Source organism: Aedes aegypti, chromosome 1 (genome assembly GCF_002204515.2).
Source record: "Aedes aegypti strain LVP_AGWG chromosome 1, AaegL5.0 Primary Assembly, whole genome shotgun sequence".
NCBI classification, from domain to species: domain Eukaryota; kingdom Metazoa; phylum Arthropoda; class Insecta; order Diptera; family Culicidae; genus Aedes; species Aedes aegypti.
The window spans coordinates 291,769,403-291,792,423 of record NC_035107.1 but is presented as its reverse complement, the minus strand read 5'-3'; the positions used below and the strand labels follow the sequence as shown (position 1 = coordinate 291,792,423).

At 37.0% G+C, this 23,021-nt stretch overlaps 1 protein-coding gene across 8 annotated transcripts in view; it reads right to left on the bottom strand.

Annotated features, from left to right (window-relative positions):
- The window catches only part of LOC5577636 (putative mediator of RNA polymerase II transcription subunit 26), a 100,078-nt gene extending 85,592 nt beyond the window's left edge, over window positions 1-14,486 (bottom strand). The window contains exons 1-3 of one of the 8 annotated variants that reach the window (XM_021838172.1): window positions 14,341-14,486; window positions 14,144-14,221; window positions 5,652-6,149 (exon numbers count right to left, since the gene is read on the bottom strand). In XM_021838172.1, the coding sequence (XP_021693864.1) occupies window positions 5,652-5,674 (23 nt within the window). In that variant the 5' untranslated portion in view covers window positions 5,675-6,149; window positions 14,144-14,221; window positions 14,341-14,486. The other 7 variants (XM_021838173.1, XM_021838168.1, XM_021838170.1 and 4 more) reach the window with 7 other exon arrangements.
- Between the last annotated feature and the right edge of the window lie 8,535 nt (window positions 14,487-23,021).

Here is a 23,021-nt window from a genome sequence, read left to right as displayed (position 1 = left end):
TATGACTTGACACCTACCATATATCAATATTAACAAAATGTCGTAAATTCAACTCTGAGTTTATTTAAATGCATTTCAATAACTTCAAAATAAGTATTTAGTTTTAATTCGAAACATTTTGAAAATTTTAAAAAATCATTTTTTGTGTGTTGATAAAAACGGAATAATTTGTTGACGAAATCGGAACGTGACAAAATCGGAGCGTGACAAAATCGGAACGTGATAAAAACGGAACATACCTGTACTAGAATCTTCTGATGCCCTTTCTGGAAGTTGTATTGCCCAGATTGCCGATTACATACCGAAATCCACAGTTGAAATCGTAGCATAAGAATCAATAGCTTTTCAATCTAAGTGCTTGTGTGTTATGCAGACAAACTGTATCAAATATGTAAAGCAGTGGTTTCTAATAATTGTCTTAAACACCGCCAGACTTAAGTGGGCTGGTCATTCAGTGCGAAGAATGTAGAAATAATGGGAAGCTTACAATATCAAAGATTCGAAAGCATAGAGACAAATAAAGGTCTCCGGGATACGATCGGCCTAAAACTGAGCTTCTGATCAAAGAAAGGTAGTATTAAATATGATGATATTGACATTAGAATACAAATTTGTATCGTAAAAATCTGTTGCCAAAAATAGATCTTTTTTGTAACCACAATCAAGAGCTGCCAAGAATTGCAAATGTAAGGAATCTGAAGCGGGGTTGGTGGTCTTCAGGTCATGGGTTCAATTCCAGGCCCGTCCCTTTCCTCGTAGTTTGTAGTAGTAACTTTCACTTGCTTCTATCTTCCACTCTTAATATTGCGGGGAAATTTAAAAATTTGAATAGGCTCGCGGAAATAACGCGCAACGAGCTATCTCTGCACAGAACAAAAGTCACACAGTGTGCGTTGAATTCTGATTCATTAAAACATCGTCATCCCTTCACTACACATCTTCATGTCACGCCTAAGATTGGTCATTTTATTCCTTATGTTTATTTGAAAGGCACTCTGTGCTCATGGCCGCCACTGTGCCGGAATCATAGTTCTTCTTTATCGATACAGATTCTATTTTTAACTTTTTATATTTACATCACTCTCTTCTACTCTTTTACTCTCACACTGAGCAGGTAGGAGAGTGCTCTGCTGTTGGTCCAATCAATTTCCATATAATCCATAGTCCATTTGCTCTTGCGGTGGTTTATTTTGCCGTGTTCCTGAGTCGTTTGAGGCTAGCCGCCTTCGAAGAGGGTCAGTTTGTCTCAGTCACCATCTGATACTGACGGAGGATGAATGTGCTCCCCAAAGCACGGCCCTCCGTGCGACGTCTTCTGGTGGCTGGACGGGGTTTTTTTTTGTGGAGGAGCTGGGAATCGAATCCATGACCTTCCGCTTATGAAGCGAAATGCGTAACCTCACGGCTACGGACCCCTCTAAGATTGGTCATGTTTTTGGAGAAAAGTTTTCCAATCCTATTCAGATGGGAACCAGAATGGTTCCGTGAAAAAGGATCGGAGACGGTACATGGAGACTAGTAATTTATGGGATTTCGAGTTATTACTTTGAACACAACATTAAAAGCTTCCTTTCTTTCAAAAACAACGGTACCGCCGTGCGGGGTGACATTGGTCCTAGGGGGTGACTTTGACCGCCCTTTTCGATGCATCTCTTGACTAGCACGGGAGGCAAAAAACTAATCCATGACCATCAAATGGCTATTTATAACGTATTCTTGAAGCTTGCCACATTGTTTTCATTATTCTGGCTTTAGTTTGCTGTAAAAATCTTGGCCCAAAGTCACCCTTATGGACCAATGTCACCCCGCACGACGGTAGTTCACAATTTAAATCTGAAGGCATTGTATTGCTATAGGCAGAGATCTATAATAGCAGTTATACAACCGTGCCCAATTGCCAGCTTTCGCAGCTAGTTTTCTAGTACCTATGGGAAGCGTATTGTTCATCGGGACGCTGTAGTTGGACCGACATGAAGTTTGTAATTATTTTCAGCCAGAATAATACGTTTTGTAGCAAAATAACTATGAATCAAATAAGAAGATATTTGAAGCATCAGTGATATTGAGCAAAATGGGAGACGTAAAATCATTCCAAACAAGCTATCGCACCTAACGACGCACAGTGGTGACTTTGATTAGAAGCCTAGAAAATTTGCCATTCGAAGTCGTTCGATTTTCCAGGAATCAAAATTTTTCTTGCAACGCATAATATATCACAGTTCATAGCATTTGCTAGAACCAAACCTTTTCCCTGCGCTACCATTCTTCCATCTATAGCACGTCTTTCCATTCGCCTGATACATAGGCAGTCTGGTAACCCAACAGCAAGCCTCTCGGCCATAAAATAACATTGTCCCTATACCTTTGCGCATGAATTGGCGTAGATGCAGAGGTATATCCGTTCTACTGTGGGCCAGATTCAAATACAACATCAATTACTCCACCTTCCTTTCATTAGTCTGCAACCTACCGTGGCAGGCGCTATCGTTGTCCGCTAGTCTCAAGCAGCCATCTGATTGGTTCCTTGTGTAAGGGCAGCTGATCGGACGACACTGGAATAGCAACCACGAGTATCCAATCAAGCTCAGCTTTGAACTCATTATCTTCCCAACTTTTCGTCGACAATTCAATAAAAACTACATTAAATTCTTCTTAGCCTTAGCTTAATTTCGTCATTATGTCCCACGTTTTAATCGAGTATCACACAAGAAGCGTACGATACCGATACATTAATAAACGTACGTACGATCAACACATTCACGTAATGATTCTCAGTTTAACACTCTTATTAGCATTCCACAGATATCAGCTGAGAGCTTATTTTGCCATTTATATTGCTAACCTAACTGTTTTTTTTTATAACGAAGTTAACACTATGAGAAGAAAAAAATACTGTCTTGTTGTTTATGTCTAAGGAGTGTAAATCATATACCTTTTTAATCATCCAATTGCGAAAAAAGAGACTACAGCGCCCATTTCCCATAAAAACCTATCATTTTAAAATACATCGCGACACCGCATCACCAAATTACCAAAAATGTTGGTCACTACCAGCCATGTTGAATATGCCTATAGATAAATCGTTTTGTAATCTTATTCCCATAGGTATTTCTGAAACAGGTCTGGTTGAATCCTTTGGAATAATTCATAGAGAAATCCCCAAAAAAAAAACTCAGGATGATTTCTTGATGCAATTCCTCGAGAATTCCCAGGAGAAAATCCTTCGAGAAATCTAGAGGAATCTTTAGAAAAATATGTATAGCATATCCTATTGAAATTTTGCATAACTTTTGGATTTCCATTGGAAAAATACATGCAGAACTTTTTAGAGTGATTATAGCCGATATCTATTTTGTGATTTAAAAAAAATTTTTTTGATGAAACTGTAGAAGTATTATTCAAGAAAACGCTGGAATTATTCGGTAACACAGAATTTTGTCCCGTGTCTAAGAATTATTTTCTAAACGCTTACCCTGCTCATTTAATCCTCAATTTTTGTTTTTCGATGCCTTCACTAGACCTGTGCACATTTTGAAAAAGTTTTTGGATTTTCAAATACACAATCGTATCTTGACTGGCAGTTTTGGAGTCTTTGGCGTAAATTTTAGCTGATTTCATAGATTTTTTTTTTCGATTCGATTCGATTGCGTGTAATAAATCATAAGCAACAACATAACAAAATAAATTATTTATCCACGAAACGATAGATGTCTGCTAAAATTTTTCTTGAGAAAGTTTGTACCATCAAAATGTGGTTTTGTGAACATTTTGCTCTGTAAGACCAAGTTCTATGCTATTATCAGAATTGTATTTCTTCAGGTCTCCTGAATGATTTGTTCTTCTTTCCTATAGTTGTAGGAATTCAAGAAAAAATAGATCAAAATCGGGAAAGTCGAATACGCTTTTCGATGAACTATGAAACTATGAAACTACCGACTCTAGGATTAAGAAGTAGTTTTTGTTATGTTATTGTTAGTTATATTTTTTTGAATACCAGAACTACAAAATCGATTTGATGTATTTAATTAAATCAATTGAATTTGGAATCAGAGATTTTTTTTAGGATGCCTGTCAGAATACAAGTGAGGAACAGAAAATCTAAGACTTTATTCAAGTGAATAGGCCGTTCTAGCAACACTCAGCAAGTCTTTAACAAGACTTTAACAACTAACTAAGACTAACAACATTCAGCATACTCACTGAAAAAATGAGATTCTACACTCATTCGAAAGCTGCAGCATTTCTTTGATATCGATAGCTTTCTTACAGGATTCTAAGATTTGTTTTAAACACCATTCGTGTACCATTCGAAACCAATTGAATTTTCAACAAACTGTCAGCTTTTTTCTCTTTTACGCAGTTTTCTGTCAAAATCTTCAACTTTACTGGATCTCAAAACTATTTCCCAGAACTTCACATCTCTATTGCGACATCCTAAGTCAAGCCCTCAACTTATTGTATTGGAACACCCAAGTAACCATTAGTCCAATTATTCGCATTTTTGGGCTTAAAGGGATATTCTACGGTTAATATGAGATATTTTAGCTCTTTAGTACCAATCAAGCTGCTCGCAAGATGAACTTAAGTGCCATTACTACTTTGGGCAGTGTAAATCTCAAAAAATAAACAAAGATATGTATGCAACTGCATAAAAAGTATGTACAAAATCAAATTCTGTCCATTTCCTTAGAGAAAAATTGATTTCCGTAGATGCTATCTACGAAATCTGCAGGTCCGTAAAAGGTCCCCCATTCCGTATGATCTGGCATCGCTGCCCATCTTAAGATATACACAACGACGACGCCGAATATGATTATTCCACACTCGCTAGTGGCTCTTGTGGCTGCTCCTCCGCGGGCTCACAACTGCTTGAACACACATGAATACTTAAACCTACCTTTTTTCCCTCTCCGCGCGTAAGCATGAAACATTCCTTTCAAAACTGGTATCGATGTGACGACGCGTAGCGTACGTGTGCTTTAACGCAACATTGGTGTGCTTAAGCAAAGTCACTGGCCTATTTAATATCTCTTCGACGCGATAATTTTTCGATTGATTTCTTCTTCGTCTTCATTGCGTTTTGCAGTTTCCGATCACTTTTGCATTTCGGAGTTTCCTCGGTATGATTCACACGATGCACGATTTTGGCACTTTTAACTTTTGAATTGCTCTCGGGGGATTCTTATTGGCATTCCGCGCCATTGAATCACTGCAGAGACGAGAGGCCAACTTTCTCTTCCTGTTGGTGGCTGGGTGTCACGTATGACAAATCAATTCAGGAACCAGCAGGATTTGCAACAATACGCAACTCACAATCACTTCACTTCCGCCTGGGACACCTTTTTGCACAAGTTTCCCCCCGGATCGAGGCCATTTTCCAACCAGATTTTGAATATTCAAATCTAATAAGCTAATAGGGAGAATTTCTTAAACGTGTCACTTGCCAGCAGTTAACAGGTAATACCAAACCACATCTCACACAGTTCAACCCGTCGTCGTCATTTATTCACTGTCGTCGTCGTTTTAGCTCTTTGGATGATTGGGCTTGGGAAGGTAGCAGCAGCAGCAGCAGCCTTAGCCTCAGAAGCAACCACCAAACACAGCACCAAAAGAGAGGTGAAAAAGAAACCGTAGAGTTACCGTATACGCACCGATTTCCGTCAGCAGGCACCATTCAGATGTAGATCCACTCCTATCAGCATACCGGCAGTCGGATCCCTCGCCGTATAATTTTATTTTTATTTCTTCTTATGGGCTTTATCTTCTTTCTCTTCACGTATGGCAGCATAACACTCGCCTCCCGCACACACAAGCACACTCAATCTCTCTCTCGCCCAGGAGTAAAGTGACTGGCGCAGTGCAGGCTCTTCTGATACCTACTCGGAACGGAGCTCGACACTTCTTACATCTGGTGTAGCCGAACGCGCAAACTAAACTAAACTCTTCGTCGTCGGGTTTGAAACGAGTTTCGGACTTGAACTCCTCTCGGTCGCAGCAACCACCGACCGACCACCGGTGGAACCCAAACTCATTCACTCGCCTGTTGCTTGCTTGCTTGGACTGGATTGCTGTTCACTGCCACCCTGGCTGACTTAACATTATGGTGGCCCATTTTTTTTTAAGAAAAATATCAAACTATAATAATCTCTCTAATTGATTCATTTAGACCACGAGAAGCTACCGTCAAAGTTTAGGCAGAATCCGTCAATTTTAAACGAGCTTAAAGTTTGTATTGTGAACATCGATCAAATATTCAGTTACTACCAAAAACAAGTGCCCAATTGATTAATTACGCAAATTTGCGAAAATTGTGTGTCAAAAGGCAAATTTATTGTGTTTAAATGTTTGTAATTCAAAGTAATACTTTAATCTTTGTGGTACAGAGCAAACGTTATCATTTCTGAATACATTTTGATTTTTACAAAAACGAAACAAATGCTCAAATAAAATGTGTCAACATTAAGTGTCTACTTGGTATTGCCTTCACATATCAATATTTTACTTTACAGGGTGTGCCATCATTTATGTAGGTATTTGAAAATTTAACAACTTTGTAAAATATCAATCAATTTCTATATATGACATATTTTCATTTAATCTGACCTTTTGCAATTTATTTGAACTATTTCACAAAAAAAAACAACATCGATCAAGTGACTTTTCTTAATAACCACAGCAAAATAAGCTTATTTTGCTGCATTTTTCAATACTTTTTCGAGCTTTTCGGGAGGGTTTGCGATGATTTCGACACGAGTGAGTTGTGTTTGATCCTTCGACCTTGACGCTTGCTTCTGCGGGAGCCGGCGAAGGGGGCAGGATCAAACATGTCGCGCGATCGGTCGGGTAAAATGAAAAAGTGGCGCGTTCGATTAGTTCTTTTTGATCTTTCGAAGTTGACACTTGCTCCTGGGCAGTGCAGCAAGAAAGCCCGAGCAGTCGTCAGTTGTTTTCCCTCTCGGGTCGTGCGCCTATTTTCTCTGAGTGCTTTTATACAGCCGATCAAATGAGTGAAGCTGAAAGTGGATTGTTGCTGCTCAAGGATGACGGATCAATTGGTGAGCTCGTTTCATGCTACTATTTCTAATCTATAAAATATGTATGACTGCACCTTTAATCGTTACAACGGTGACACGTAAATATGATTTTTCAACAAACTATGAAAGGTTCGTCACTGTGAGTGTCGACATAAACTCTGATTCATAAATTATTAATGTCTAATTTTTTTTTTCAAAACACCATTTTCCTTTTACCTTTATTTTTGTAATTAAAAAAACTTTGAATGGTTCGACACTACGAGTGTAGACTTGCGAAAGGTTCACTTTATTCAACAAACTTTGAAAGGTTCGTCACGTCAAGTGTCGGCATAATTTTTCTCTACATAGATATTGTTCATATCAAATGAAAAAATAATATTTACATATAAGCATGTTTATATCTCACCAATAATTATTTATCATGGTCTAATCGCTTATCAAAGTGAATCCTGTGACCCAACGATCCTCCCCATTAACAAACATCCCTCCCAGTAACCTTTGTGGAGATGCAGAGGCAAACACGGTCTCCAAATAGCAAAGGTTACACACTAACATTCCTTCCCCCAATCCCACCTGACTGCAAGGACGTGGCCGGCGCCGTTATTGACCATGTATAAATTGAGGCACTGAATTATGCACACTGAAGAAGATTATGGCCAATCCCAGCCGATCTTCTAGTTGATTCTTTGTGCATTTTCACTGACTCCGGTCAATCACGGAATAGCAACCATTGATATGTGTAGTCAGTCTAAGCTAAGCTAAGCTAAGCTTTTCGGGAGGGTTTGCGATGATTTCGACACGAGTGTTTGCCTCGAGCTCGTCAATGGTCCTAGATATACTGGCATAGACTTCTACAAATAGCTGCATAAAAATTATGAATGGGGGATCAAATAAGGATCCCCAAATCCAAATGAAATGTCTCTTCCCTAAGACATCAAACGTCCAGAAAATTTTCGTTGCAGAAACTGAAAAGTTTGTTCTGCAGTGAGACAAGGAGCACAATTTTATTGAAAATAGTAACCGCCAAGACCATTTTCACGCATTTGCGAGCAACATGCGAGTCAACATCCAAAGATATCGGTTCCCATCGACTGTTCCATATTGTTTTTTTTTGTTCCTCAAATGTGGCATTTTTAGTTATAATTGCCATCTGATGGTGCCTGTTTGGCCATGATATTTTCAAGGGTATGAACGCTGAATTAACATTTGCCTTAACGAATTGCAAAAAGGATCTCTGAAAAAAATTCTATATATATTTTTTTATAGATTTTTTTTGATAAATTGCTAAGATAACTGAAAAAATTGCAGTCCCTGAATAATGTTCTACAAGACATTTTGAAGAAATTCCTTGATGTAATCTTAACTATCTATAAATGATCGGAGCAATAACTGTAGTACAGTCGACACTCCTCATCTCGATGTTCTACATCTCGATATTTCTCCTTATGTCTACGGTCCCTTCATTCTGCATATAAATTTTCTCTCCATATCTCGATATCTTCTTTATCTCGATATCTCCATATCTCGATGTGGTTTTGTTGATTTTTCATTCTCGATTTTCTCTCCGTATGTCGATAATCACTTTATCAAAGGATACTAGACCAGATTTTCATGACTAAACAAATTTGAGGAGCATGAAATGACGTCTGATTGTTTATTATTATTCCTATTTTCCTAACAACGGATTCACTAAAATTATGTTCTATGTCTCGATCTCTCCCTATCTCGATGGACCCTTCGATATCGAGATGTGGAGAGGCGACTGTAGTAGCAATAACTTGCTGTACTATTAAATGGTGTGAAACCTTGAATGAGGTTGTGAAAAATCCATGAAGATTTCAAAATTTTATTTGAAAAACTATTAGAAAAATGTTTGATATAACAGCAATACTATTTTATAGATATTCTGGAGAAATGTCGAGCTAGAGTTCTGGAGGAACTCAATGAAGAATTCCAGGTCAAATTTATCGAGGAATTCATGGAAAAGTTCATAATTGATTTTATCGAACAATGCCTGAAGAATTTTAAGAGAAGTTCATTATAGTCATCGTGGATGAATTTTGAAATAGAATTCGTTTGAAAATGTCTGGAATTAACGAAAAAATCGGCGTAGGATTTATTGTAGGGCTTCTTGAAAAATGTTGGGAAAAAGTTTATTATTTTTGAACAAGCGAAAACAAATTTGAAAAAAATTGGAATGTTGTTTCATATGTTCATGAACAACTGTAACAACTGGAACTGTACTTGCCTCTACCAACTTAGCAGTCTTAAGTTCTGCTTGCTTGTCTACACGTATCATATAATGATTTAATAAAAATCGTTCAGAGGTTTCAACAGCGTTTTGATTGCGGCGCAGCCGAAAATTTTTTACCATGTATGATTGCTTCAAAATAATCTCCCTGATTGTAGCCAAAATTTCCAGAGAATTCCAGATTTTTTCCAGGTTAAATAATATTCTCTGATAATTCCAGGTTATCCAGATTTTTCCGGGTAGTAGACACCCTGATTAATTTTACTAACTTATTCATTTGGCTGCATCATTATCATCTTCTCACTTGGCTGCATAATAAATTTATGTTTGTAGTTTAATTCCTTGTGTAAAAGTCTAGTTTAGATGTTCCAATACTATTCAGTGCACGGCAAGCCCAATTCAAAATAATAGTAATAATAATTTCCTTCAAAGTCTGCTGATGAACTTTTGGTGTTCTCAGAGGTATCCATAGATAAATGATAGTTAAACCTAAAGATAGCATTAGATGAAGTCCAGAAACAATTCCTTAGGAGTCGTCCATAAATGACGTAGCATTTTGAATAATTTCGTTAAAAAGAGTAGAAAAATTTGACAAACAGTTTTTTATCAAACTTCATTGTCTGAATTTTTTAACTTAAGTCAAAATTTCAAACATTCAAAACATGAATATTATAAAATTCGTGTCGGTACGTTGTAGAGTGCACTTGTGATTCCGAATCCTCCTGTTAAATTAGACTTAGTTTTTTAAAAAGTCTTTTCAGAAGACAAATGTGTTAAGTGTGTTATAAAATATTATAAAATTATGAAGCTTTAAATAGTTATGTGAATTATATATCGTAGTTGTGTCCAAATTATTTGATTTATAAATTAAAAAATTAAAAGTTTAATAAGTTAAGTAAAAATCAACGGTTCATTTACTTGGAAAATAATGTTTTTTCATTAATTAACTGTTATACTTTATTACACATTTTTTGTTAGAGCATTATTTCCTCAAAAGAATATAATATGCTCATTTAGGTAAATATTAAGGTTATTATAGTAAAAAAAGATGTTTAAGTGTTACATGATATCTCCACTCAGTCAACTCAACAATTTGTTTTGATATAAACTGACACTAATATTGAGCTGTTCGGTAATCCAATCCGCATGGTTATTAAATTAATTAACTCATTACGCATGGTAAAGATGGACAAATTATGGGTGAAATTATGAAAAAAATCCACGTGCTCGGCTGGGATTTGAACCCAGGACTCTTGTATGCTAGACGAGCGCTTTACCAACTAAGCTACCGAGCCACTTGGTGACCCAATAACTGAGTTGGTTACAAGTTTAGAATTCAAATCCCTACAGACCACGCGGACCCCTTTCATAACCAATATCCATCCATCTCTTGTTCCTACACACGCGGAGCGAGCGAGTGCGATTTATTTAGTGTTGAAACTGTTTGCCTATCGTACCTACATCGCTTCCATAACAACTGTATTGTGGAAGAGTAAAGATGTGGGAAGGCTATCAACGTGTCGTTCTCACTCAAGTGACGACATGACTACTACAGAGAGGCAGTACACTCTAATATAAACTGACACTTATATTGAGCTGTTCGGTAATCCAATCCGCATGGTTATTAAATTAATTAACTCATTACGCGTGGTAAAGATGGACAAATTATGGGTGAAATTATGAAAAAAATCCACGTGCTCGGCTGGGATTTCCCACATCTTTACACTTCCACAATACAGTTGTTATGGAAGCGATGTAGGTACGATAGGCAAACAGTTTCAACACTAAATAAATCGCACTCGCTCGCTCCGCGTGTGTAGGAACATGAGATGGATGGATATTGGTTATGAAAGGGGTCCGCGTGGTCTGTAGGGATTTGAATTCTAAACTTGTAATCAACTCAGTTATTGGGTCACCAAGTGGCTCGGTAGCTTAGTTGGTAAAGCGCTCGTCTAGCATACAAAAGTCCTGGGTTCAAATCCCAGCCGAGCACGTGGATTTTTTTCATAATTTCACCCATAATTTGTCCATCTTTACCACGCGTAATGAGTTTATTAATTTGTTTTGATATATCAATGATCTTGATGAAACAGCCTGGATAATAATAATCTGGGTTATCTTCCCAGGACCACCAGAATCCTTTTTTACCATTATTTTCAGTATTTTCGTACATTTTAGTTCCTTTTAGGTTGTTCATTACAAATTTATTCCAGTATTTATTTACAAATTCTCCCAATAAAGATGGCGTACCGTAAAACGGGGTAACTTTGATAGTTTTTTCGAAGAAAACTTGAATATTGATGCATATTTTTTCAAAGAATTATAACTTATATTTTTAAAACAAGTACTGGCATCCTAACTATCGATTGCAGTTGACAGATTGTCAAAAGATTTATTCTGAATGGATATCTAATTTTTCATATAATCGAAAGTCGGTTTTCTGTTTTGGGGTAATTTTGATAATGAAGTACAAATCGAACAAAATTGAATGAATTACGGAACATTTATAGGGCGTTGCATACCTCTAGGCGTTTAACTCTATATGGGAATTTCTTACTTAGATTACAAAAATGGCCCCAGTTTTTAAAAATGGTTTTCGCTAAGAGATTTGAGACCGAATCCATGTTCTACTCTAACCAGGCTGTCAAGAATAAGTGACGAACTCATTATGACTCCATCAAATAGTGATCGTAGAACAGATTGTTTGTGAGCGTTTCAAAAATGCTAAAATCTTACAAATTTTTAATATTTCCATATAAATCATCAAATGTACTTGACTCCAATGAAAATAACTTTGACATGAAGTGTCATACTAATACTCTTTACTTTTGCATTCGTTTTGCTTAACTAATTACCAGAAACTTTATTATTTCGTTTAGTATGTTGTGGGTCTCGCACTATCAAAGTTACCCGCATTATCAATGTTACCCCGTTTTACGGTACTTGAACTTGTTTGTCTTCAATTTGTGTGAGAATATTTCAGTATAGGTGACGATGATGAAGTTCAGTTTAAATACTAATAAAAATGATTGTATAAACATCGTTAGTTTCAAATATTAAAAATTTTTTTTTTCTCTATGTAGTTTGCTGAATGGATTTGAATTTAGCAAATTATTACAGAGGTCCCTTACATATTAAGGTATTTTGTTGATCATATTCACTGAAATCTGCTTCTCAACCGCGAAAAATTAAAAAAAATCCTCTAATAACAATATTTCTGTTTAATATATTTTAAAATATTTTGAAACCTTACTTATTGCTGTTAGATTTATCAATTCGGTTTTATCAATATCAAAGTACTACAAATCAAACTTAACCAAAATTTAACCAAATGAAATTTAAACTTCGAACCAAAATTATGTAACTTAAACAGGAAATAAGTTAGTTTAATCTGTTTCCAAATGATTTTTGAGCGCAACTGTATATCATCCTGACGTTTCAGTCAGTAATTAATATCAAAATTTGAATTTCTGCATTTTAATGTTTCGTTTTAGCCCAATCACTGAGGAAAACACATTTAAAAAAATTAAGGGAGGGTGGGGGGGGGGGGGCTGTGCTTGATATGCTACGTATTTTCTAAGGGGGGTATCGACATTTGTGACGAAATGCTACGAGGGGGGAGGGGGGGTGTAAAAAATCAGTGAAAAAATGCTACGTCATTTGTGGACGGACCCTTATGCAACTTTGGAAAAATTTCTGTTTTAATTTTTGATGGAATTCTGAGAAAATCATTTCAATTTATCCTATGATAATCACAGGAGTAATTCCTGCACAAGTCAATACAATACGAATTAGATATAAATCGTGTATGAAATCATATTGTGCCAAATGAGGTTCTTTTGATTACTTTCTTGGATCATTTTACCAAAGAAGTTCTTGAAATTTTCCGAAATTTCTATAAACAGAAAATTTCTATAAACAGGAACTTTTTGAGAAGCCCCTAAGAGACCTACAGCAATTCCTCGGAAAAACTCTGCCAATAATAAAGCTTGGAGATGTTGCAAGTAAAATTCCTAACAGAATCCCTGAAAAGTTCCAATAATAATTTCTGTAAGAATCCTTCAATAATCTTTGCATTTTCAAGAGGAGTTACTCAGAATAATCAGACAGAATTGATATTGGTGTAAAAGATGATAAGTGGAATTCATAAAAAAAAATTAAAATGTTCTTGAGGGAGTTTTCACAGGTATCTTTTGATCAAAATAATTCATTAGTCTTAAAATGCAATTCATCAAGAATTTCTAGAAAAAAAAATCAGGAAAAGGGTTTAACGGAAAGATACTTCTAGAAGCTAATGAATTTCAATAGAACTGTCAAGAGCAATTTGTTCAGGAACATCTTGAGGAATCAGGAAAGATATTTGAAGAAAAAACTCGGAGGATTTTACAAGAATTGAAGGTAAAATAAATTCTTGAAGGGAGTCTTAAAACGAAATTCCGGTTTAAACTCCTGGTCGAAGCAGAAGAGTTCTCAAAGGTGCCATATTAGTTGAAACTAGAAATCCCTATAAACTTCCAAGCAAGTTTTGTAAACTTCTAAACAAGCCATTTTTATCGTTTACAGCGCCTATGGCCTATGATCAAAAATGTAGTTGGAACAGTTTTTCCCATATATTTGGTAATTTATCTCCAAACAATCTTCAAGCTCGTTTAGCACCCCTTTTTAGAGTTCATGGATTCACAGACGCTTCTGGGGTTCAAATGAACAAATTTAGGGGATGTAACTTAAGATTGTTTGGTCATCATGGACCACCCTACTTCACATTCATTCCATCACACCGCTGCGCTTAAGCCAACCCGAACCCGAACGTGGCAGAGAGTTGGGCTTAATCGCACCAGCTAGAGCTAAGGCGACTCACGATCCGAATCTTGTCGTCGTTGTCGTCGTACACTACACTACACTGCTCTCAAACAAGTCGTCGAATCCGGTTTTGAACCTGTGTTGGTAATCGACGGGTGAAATGGCGTTAATCTTCTCTCTAACTGTGACTATGACAAATTTTGAAAATCGATAATTTCCACCGATTCTTCGGCCCAATCGAACGAATTTCCACACCACCGGTTTCACTGTTCCCTTCGAAGGGAATTTTCCACGCTTTCCGCCGCTTTCGGCTCAATTGTTTGTTATAATTGTCCACTTGGATGTGACCCTTCGTTCTTCGGCCATTGTCACCACACTGTGTTCAACTACACTGTCTGACTGGTTTCGACTAACTGACTTTGCGCACAGGTTCCTTCCCCACCTGTTGGATTGCTCTTTCCTTGTCTTCACAGTTCCCGCTTCGCATACATCCAAACCCAGCTAATAACATACCTTTCCCCCTTGCTTGGCCACACACCTCTTCCACTAATTGCTGCTGCATTTGCATCATGCAGTGTTTCCCATCGCAACGAGAAACCCTCCTTTCCCATACCCCTCGCGCGTTCGCAATGCAATTGACCCTCTCGAAATGTTCTCGTCAAGAACAAGAAACGAAAATAAACCACCTTCGCCCTGCTTCGAGCTGGCCTCACGCACGCATCGTGGAATTTAGGGTGTGCGAGGTAACGGCCACCGCAGGTATCCTACCCATACCCAACCCACAGTCAGTGTGGTGATACATTCTCGAAGTCGCAGCCGCACCTCTTTCCTGGGTTCGAATGTACATTCATGTATGAATGGCTGCGTCCGCACCCTGAAAGTAGACGATCGCCTTTGCCGTCGCCGCATCGCCTTTGTGGATCGTGGCGAGTTTAACCTTCCTCTCCCGCAGACCTTCTGAGACTTGGATCATTTGTTTTCCTGTCACTGATTCTTTTTTCGGTCCGTTGTATCGAGTTTTCTAGTTCAGGACCGAAAATAGAATCGGATGTTGAGATGGTGAAAGAGTATCGTTTTTACAGCTTACATTCCCGTACAAAAGATTGGGATCACCCCAAAAAACTTACAAAATTTGTTTGCCCATGTCTCTGTAATTACACGTCTAATTGAAACTCTGTTGCGACATTTAAAAAATTATCGATTTACTCAGCATTGGGTCGATGTAAGTTTACCACTTTAAGAACGACTTTTTTCCACACACAATTTGGGAACTTATTGGAGCTGTTCTGTTCAGATGGTTCTTTCATATTAGTTATAGAAAAAGCAAATTATTGATAAAAAAGTTTTTTTTATGTTCTAGGGCATCGAAAATGTTCTGGAGTATCAATGCCCTGATGAAAATAAACAGAAATGGATAACAACTTCTCTTCTATCAGCGAATGTCCAAGGATATCCATTGAATCACGGAAATATTTTACTAGCATAAATAGTAGGGGGAGATCCCCCAGTACCGGACACTTGAGCCACTAAATTCATAATTCGAAAAATATTGATTTTATGGGCTCGTGTTACCCATTTATGACATTATCATTTTTATAGTGTACAAAAATAAATTTGAAAATATAAATATGAATTTTGACATTGTGTTTTGATGATGTATTTTAGTACCAAATTGATCGATCTTGAAAGGTGGCACCCAATACCGGACACGATCTGGAAATGCATCGAATTCTGTAAATTTGAACATCATTGATTGTGTACACTATAGAAATAGTTTATAATTACCAATTCAATGCAATTGCAACATTTACAAAAATAATTTGAGTTTTTCTTAGTTTGCAAGATGCCTATCAAAAACCTCTTTCATATATGATGAAAAATAGCACATTTTACGATGTTGTTATGAATGTTCATTCTTCTTAATTTTATTGCATGTTTGATACCATGGTCGACGGAACCCATGAAAAATGAAAGTATTTTGAGACACTGATGCAATAATTACAAAGATATCATATAACAAATCAAGCTGTCCGAAACTGAGGGACAGGAGGTGCTTAACCAAAATTGTAATTTGTCCATATTTACTTCAATTATGGTACAAAATACATTCATACTATCAAATTAGGATTACCCAGGAAACCAATAAGCATTTGAATAAGTCGCACTGTGGAATGTTTACAGCAGTGCAACTGCTTATTGTTCTATAGAAGCATGTTCATTGCTTAGCTGCCTTGAATGCGCAGAACAACTGCTATTCAAAATCATTCTGCTGTTAATGAGCATTTCAACTGCACGTCTGTTTTTGGAATGAAGCAACCAAAATGCTGTTAAGTTACCGCATGACTGCTTAGGGAGAAGAGTGCAGATGATGTGTTATTTATTTGACAATATATTCCTCCTCCCTCACACAATGATTCTGTGGATTTCGAAGAAACGAAGGTAAAAGAGATTTCTCACTCGCACTTACACAAAATATTATCAGAAACCGTCAATGAGAACTCGAGAAAAACAAAAACAATTATCTCGTTTTTTCTCACCCAAAACCCTAACATCCAATTTTGGAAGCATGAATGTGATAAAATGTTTACCTTTTTATCCTTGTTCTCAATGATTCACTTGATAAAAACCAGGAAACATAATTGAGTCAATGATCTCGAGAGACGGCCTTTATCAATTTTTCCTCTGTTGGAGAAGCGGTATAAAAAATTGCTATCACTGGCTTGTATTGAACATTATTACATGCGTGGAAGCTGATCGACCTGGTTTTTGATAGTGCCGCAGCAATCTTATTATAACATACCTTATAATGCGCATTAAACCAGTGCTTATCATCGAATTGACTGTGGCACATCCTGGAGCGCGGAGAACATCATCGTGTTTACTAGCTGACCAACCATCGGGTTTATGGGTTTGAATCTCTATCATAAATAAGGAAGCAAAAAAGTATGCAAAGCAGCTACGGATGTATGAAAGAGTGAGAGGGTAGAAAAAACATTTTTGTTTTTGTTTTGCTCTTCACTGAGCGAGGCGTTACGCTTATTTTGACAGTAAAATGATACGTTTCTGAAAGGTTAACATTGAAGCAGCCCGATATTTCGCCAAACCCTGCTTTTGGGCTGCACTACCAGCAGCTATATGTCTTCTAAGCATTTAATGACTTGCCTTGTAGGTATCAGGTATCAGAATTTGGGCTCAGGCGGCACGTTCCCCTACAAATGGGAGATTTGTGCCTCGCACGTCATAGCCATTCATCACTTACCCGATGGGAAAAGGACTAGGAAAACAAGGAGAAAGGAAAGGAAACTTGTAAGGGATGATAAGATTCATACAAACACCCTGGAAGGATGCTTGTAAGAATTGATGAGCATCAAAATTCACTTCTGCACCCCCGGAGGGATACTGAAAATGATTTTTAAACAAATTCACACACTCTATGATGACGTTACATGATTTACCACAGCAGAAGATGCTTTGCCCTTTAGAGTACGAGAACATGTATTATTTCAGAGAACACGACAAGAAACTATATGAAAAGCCGTAGTTTATCAAAAAGTTTCGTCCTTAAATGAAGATTGAATAACAATCACAAATACTGAAAAAGAACAGAGGTTACCTTTTCAGTCTATGTGTCTTTTTAATCCTTCTGAAGTTTTCCAAAACAGCTGAATTCTGAGAAACCATACGATTAGACACCATTTTGATTTAAATCTTCAACAGCATTCCGGGAAATGCGACAAATACTGCACTGGTGAAGATTATAAATTTAATAATGAATTTGTAATCAAATGGCACCTTTTCATTTATTATTAGCAAACTTTATTTGAGCCAGTCTTGGCTTTCCTGGTTTCCAGATGAAACCAGATTTTCCAAGTCTGAGCTCAAAATCGAAGAATGATAAGATTAATGAATTAGGTGCCATATGATATTGCGTTTGAGTCCTTCATCAGTTCATCCTTCATCGCATTCATAAAATATGCCTTTTAAGCCTTATTTGCAAACGCAATGAAGTTCTTGAACTGCTAGTTTTCCCAAAGAGAGATTATTCCGGTCAAAGCAGCTTTGCGGTATTTATCTCTCTGGGTTTTCGCATAATTTTTGCCTTTGGCGGCTAAACTAAGATCACCACTATTCGTGGCCAGAGGCTTCACACATTGTAGTTCTTTTCCAACATGCAGTATTTCTCCTTTAGCACGTCCAGTAAATGCTTTAGAAGAACTCACTGAATGCTGCACGGAACTACTAAAGGATTTAGCTAAACGCTCAGCTATTATACTAAAAATAATATAATCGCAAAGTCAAAATAATCAAACGTCCAGAGTCAGAAAAAAAAATTGCCTACTTCTGATCGTCTAACTATAATTGTTGTTGAACCAACAAACAAACTGTTGGCGAAAAATTGAACGCCAAAAGCTATAGCAAAGAGTCTATACAAAATCATAAACGAATTGCACTACAGGGATAAAGTCAAGGCGCACATTTTGCCATACACCTTTAAATACCCCACGTAGTACAAGAAGCTCAAAAATTATAATGCACTCTTATACTCTCATGTAGAGAAAAATTTAGTTTGCAATACATGCAATAAATCATAACGCTGTATTCCAACCAAACGACGAACATTTACTGTCATACGTTTCCCATGAACATATACAGCTTTATGTTATTTTAGTGGAAATACCAAATAGTGAACAATTTGTAATACAGGGATATTTTACCGACGCACATAATGTCATGCACCCGAAAGATACCCCATTCAAACAAGTGATCATAATAATAATTCCACTCTTCCACTCTCAAAAAGAGGCTAATCAATCAATTTTTTTTTTTTTTTTTTTTAATTTCTTTATTAGTATCATTCCAAACATTACATTCATTTCTTATATCTAGGTGTTCTGTGTTATTTGACAACACTATCATCCTAATTTGGTAAAACAAATTTAAGATTTAATTAACATTTTGTTAACAACATATTACATTTCATTTGCCGTAGCAGTTCAGTTTTTTTACAGGTGAGTTGATTTCACCTGCTTATAAGAGAAAAAAAACGTTTTTAATATACTTAACCTAACTTAACCTAAACATATAACGCATTAATCGTGGCAATAGAAGATTGTAACGATTTTTGCCTGAAATTATTAATGATTGTATTTGACATTTGTTCCAATGTTTCAACATTGGATATTCTATGTAACTCATTGGTACTATACCAGGGAGGAAGCCTCAGAATCATTTTCAAAATTTTATTTTGAATTCTCTGCAGAGCTTTCTTCCTGGTATTACAACAGCTAGTCCATATTGGTACAGCATACAACATGGCTGGCCTGAAAATTTGTTTGAATATCAACAGCTTGTTCTTAAGACAAAGTTTTGATTTTCTATTAATAAGGGGATAGAGACATTTTACATATTTATTACATTTGGCTTTAATGCCCTCAATGTGATTTTTGAAAGTTAAATTCTTATCTAGTATGAGCCCTAGATACTTAACTTCATCTGACCAATTTATTGGAACCCCTCTCATCGTGACAACATGTCTACTTGAAGGTTTCAAATAAAGAGCTTTTGGTTTATGTGGGAATATTATTAGTTGAGTTTTGGAAGCATTAGGAGAAATCTTCCATTTTTGCAAGTATGAAGAAAATATATCCAAACTTTTTTGCAATCGACTACAGATGACACGCAGGCTTCGTCCTTTGGCGGAGAGGCCTGTGTCATCCGCAAACAAAGATTTTTGACATCCCTGAGGTAGCGCAGGTAAGTCAGATGTGAAAATATTGTATAATATTGGTCCCAAAATGCTGCCTTGTGGAACACCAGCTCTTACAGGAAGTCTTTCAGATCTGGAGTTCTGATAATTAACCTGAAGTGTACGATTTGACAGATAACTTTGAATTATTCTAACAATGTATGTTGGAAAATTAAAGTTTTTTAATTTTACAATCAAACCTTCATGCCAAACACTGTCGAATGCTTTTTCTATATCTAGAAGAGCAAGACCAGTAGAATAGCCTTCAGGCTAATCAATCAATAATATTTTCGTTCGCACGGTTATATTGATATACCATATACCCCCACCGATGCACGCTACCCTGTAGGTAGGTAGTGTCAATAGGAGATACATTGTTGAGCGCATAGTTTTGTACTTCAGTTGTCCCATCACAGCCAGCTGCGTACAGAACTATATTGCTCTATCGGGCTGTAGTTTTTACACACGGCTATAACAGAGCCCGAAATAAATGAGTTACACTAGCACATTGAAGATAACTCAGGTCAAGCTCACTACCCTTATAAGTGAAAACACTATATGGAAGATGAGATGTTCTCGTATACAAGTAAGGTGCCGCACTTTCTACGTGTGAGGTAGAAATTAGCCATTGCACCAAATGACGAAGTTGCGCTTCACAAACTAGAAATATTTCTTTCACTATATTTCTATTTAGACGGGTCAGAGACACTTCACTTTTCTTCACCCGTTAACACAGTGGTAATACACTTTTTAAAACTCATTGCCTGAAGGGCAATTGAAGGATGACACCAAAATAATATTAATTAAACTGGTACATCATACAGCAAGCGTCCACTACCCAACGGCACTACCACACTATTCACACTATTGCATATAGTGCTAGAAAAATGCTGTTTTAACTGCTTATTGGTTACTTGGGTATGTTCGATCATGCTTGCGCGATCCAAAGTATTTTTTCATATACAAAATAATTACTAAATAGGCTCAAAATTAAGAAGATACGTCAATTTTTTAAAAATTTTCAAACTTTTCTACTTTTTTTTAAAAAGGGATGCATATTTCAAGGATGTGTTATTCTACGCAAACATTAGACTACATAATAGCTTTCTTTTCTACTAATACATCATCTTGATTGGACCATGATTTCTCAATGTTTCAACTTTGTCCGGTATTGGGTGCTGTCCGGCAGAGGGGGATCTCCCCCTAATCAATGTTCTTTAAATTGTTATGGAGTTCAAAACCTCCAACCCTTTTTCTTTTTGTTCAAAAATAGTTCCATGACATTATATCATAACATGATCTATGAAAATTTTGGTGTGAAATAATATGTTCTAGGTTCTTCAAAGTGTGCTGGAGTTTAATTCGTTCAACCAAAACTTGTAAGAAGTTCCATTGAACCGACCCATGTCCAAGTAGATCCAATACATAGATCTCAAGGAAACTCTTCCAGCTATGCACAACTAAAATATGTTGTAAATTTCAGTTTATTTTCATGCACATATTTGGATCATCAACGTGATGCTGTAACAGTAGATGAATTTGATTTACTCTTACTATATTCTTCTGTCTGCACTACATACAGTTAACTCTCCCTTACTCGATATTCCGTATCTCGATATCGAGTTAGAGAACCATAGTAAAAGTTGGTTTTCAAGGCTAACTCGATGGTCCCTTGAAACGCAGTTGCACTGCTTTTGTGTTCTGTAACTCGATAACTCCCTAACTCGATGGTCCCTTCAATATCGAGTAAAGGAGAGATGACTGTAGTCCATTTTACGAGACGTTTTTGAACAGCTGATCGCTCATTTTATGAATGAAATTTTGACAGTAGGTGGTGTTGTAACGTGTGAAAGTAACAGCAATATCATCAGTGTTGTCGTTTCGTAAAATGGACTTTTGAAACTTAAATATCTGTGTGCTCAACTTAGTTCAATCTGGTTGCACATATCTATGGTTGCTGCTTTGCGATTGACCTGAGTTAGTTATAATCTAGGGGGTGCGAACTGGATATCAACAAGCAGCTAGGCTGCTGTCAAGTCAAAATTTTCATCAAAATGATCCGAGTATGCCCTGAGATCGTAGTAAGCTCTGCTTGCGACAAGTCGATTTTTTTTCTTGTCACGGATTTTCTCACTAGCGTAAATACTATAGTTTGATGTTTCGGCTGATCAATTTTCATATTAGGTTTTATGAAAGCAACTTAGTTGAAGTGATCAAATGTGGATAGTGTTCAAAATGAATGAAAAATGTGTACAACAGTCAAGACTGAAGCTGAAGGGTTAACAGTGTGTTGGAAGTATCAAGCTTGGTGACTTCAAGAAAAAACAGTAGGACAGCTACTGAGGTTTCGATGAATGGAGCAGTGTACTGCCCATGAATGCATACCAGTCCCACTAGCAAAATAGCGAACCTAAGAAAATCGCGATAGAAGTCGTGAACGCTTTTATGCTTTATTTACTCAAATGAAATTGAAAATGCGATGTTTTTGCAACCAAATTTGCACTCAAATGCTGCAATGAACTATTGATTACAGTATTACATGCATTTTGTTTATTAATTTTCTCAAATATGTCGTTAATATATGGGAAAATATACGCGTGACTGATATACGTTTATTGGCACTTGAATGTACGAGAATAAACGCATAACAGTATCAGTGCTTACTATGATGCATCGGTCTTCACATGTGAGTTATTGTTGTTTTGAAAGTTTAGTCACAGACAAACAGACGTAACACTTAGAACAAATCTCGATCAAAATCATAGTCACGAAGACATATACGCCCAATGGTAAAATCAGTGTGTTTGGCCGACAGGCCAACAGTTTGCGGTAGTGTGTAAACGTCAAACACGAAAAAAAACGACGCAAGCGCTGCAGGTGGCGGATTAGCCACCTTCAATATTTTTGAATCGACCGGTAAAAAGGTGGTCGATGGACAATGATGAGAGTGTGACGTCTGTTTGTCTGTGGTTTAGTGTTCGCATTGAAAGTCGCGAAATTGTCTGCCCTCGATTATTTGAAAAGTTATGGTACTTCTGATAGTTGCAAGGATCAGTGCAGGAATTTTGTCGATGGCGACCCGTTGTACAATGACACGGGCGCTGAAGGCAACTTCGCTGGCTTCGACGATCAGGACGGCTGAGACGGCAATGCTGGCGGAACCGGCAGATTTCAGTTTCCACCGAAGACG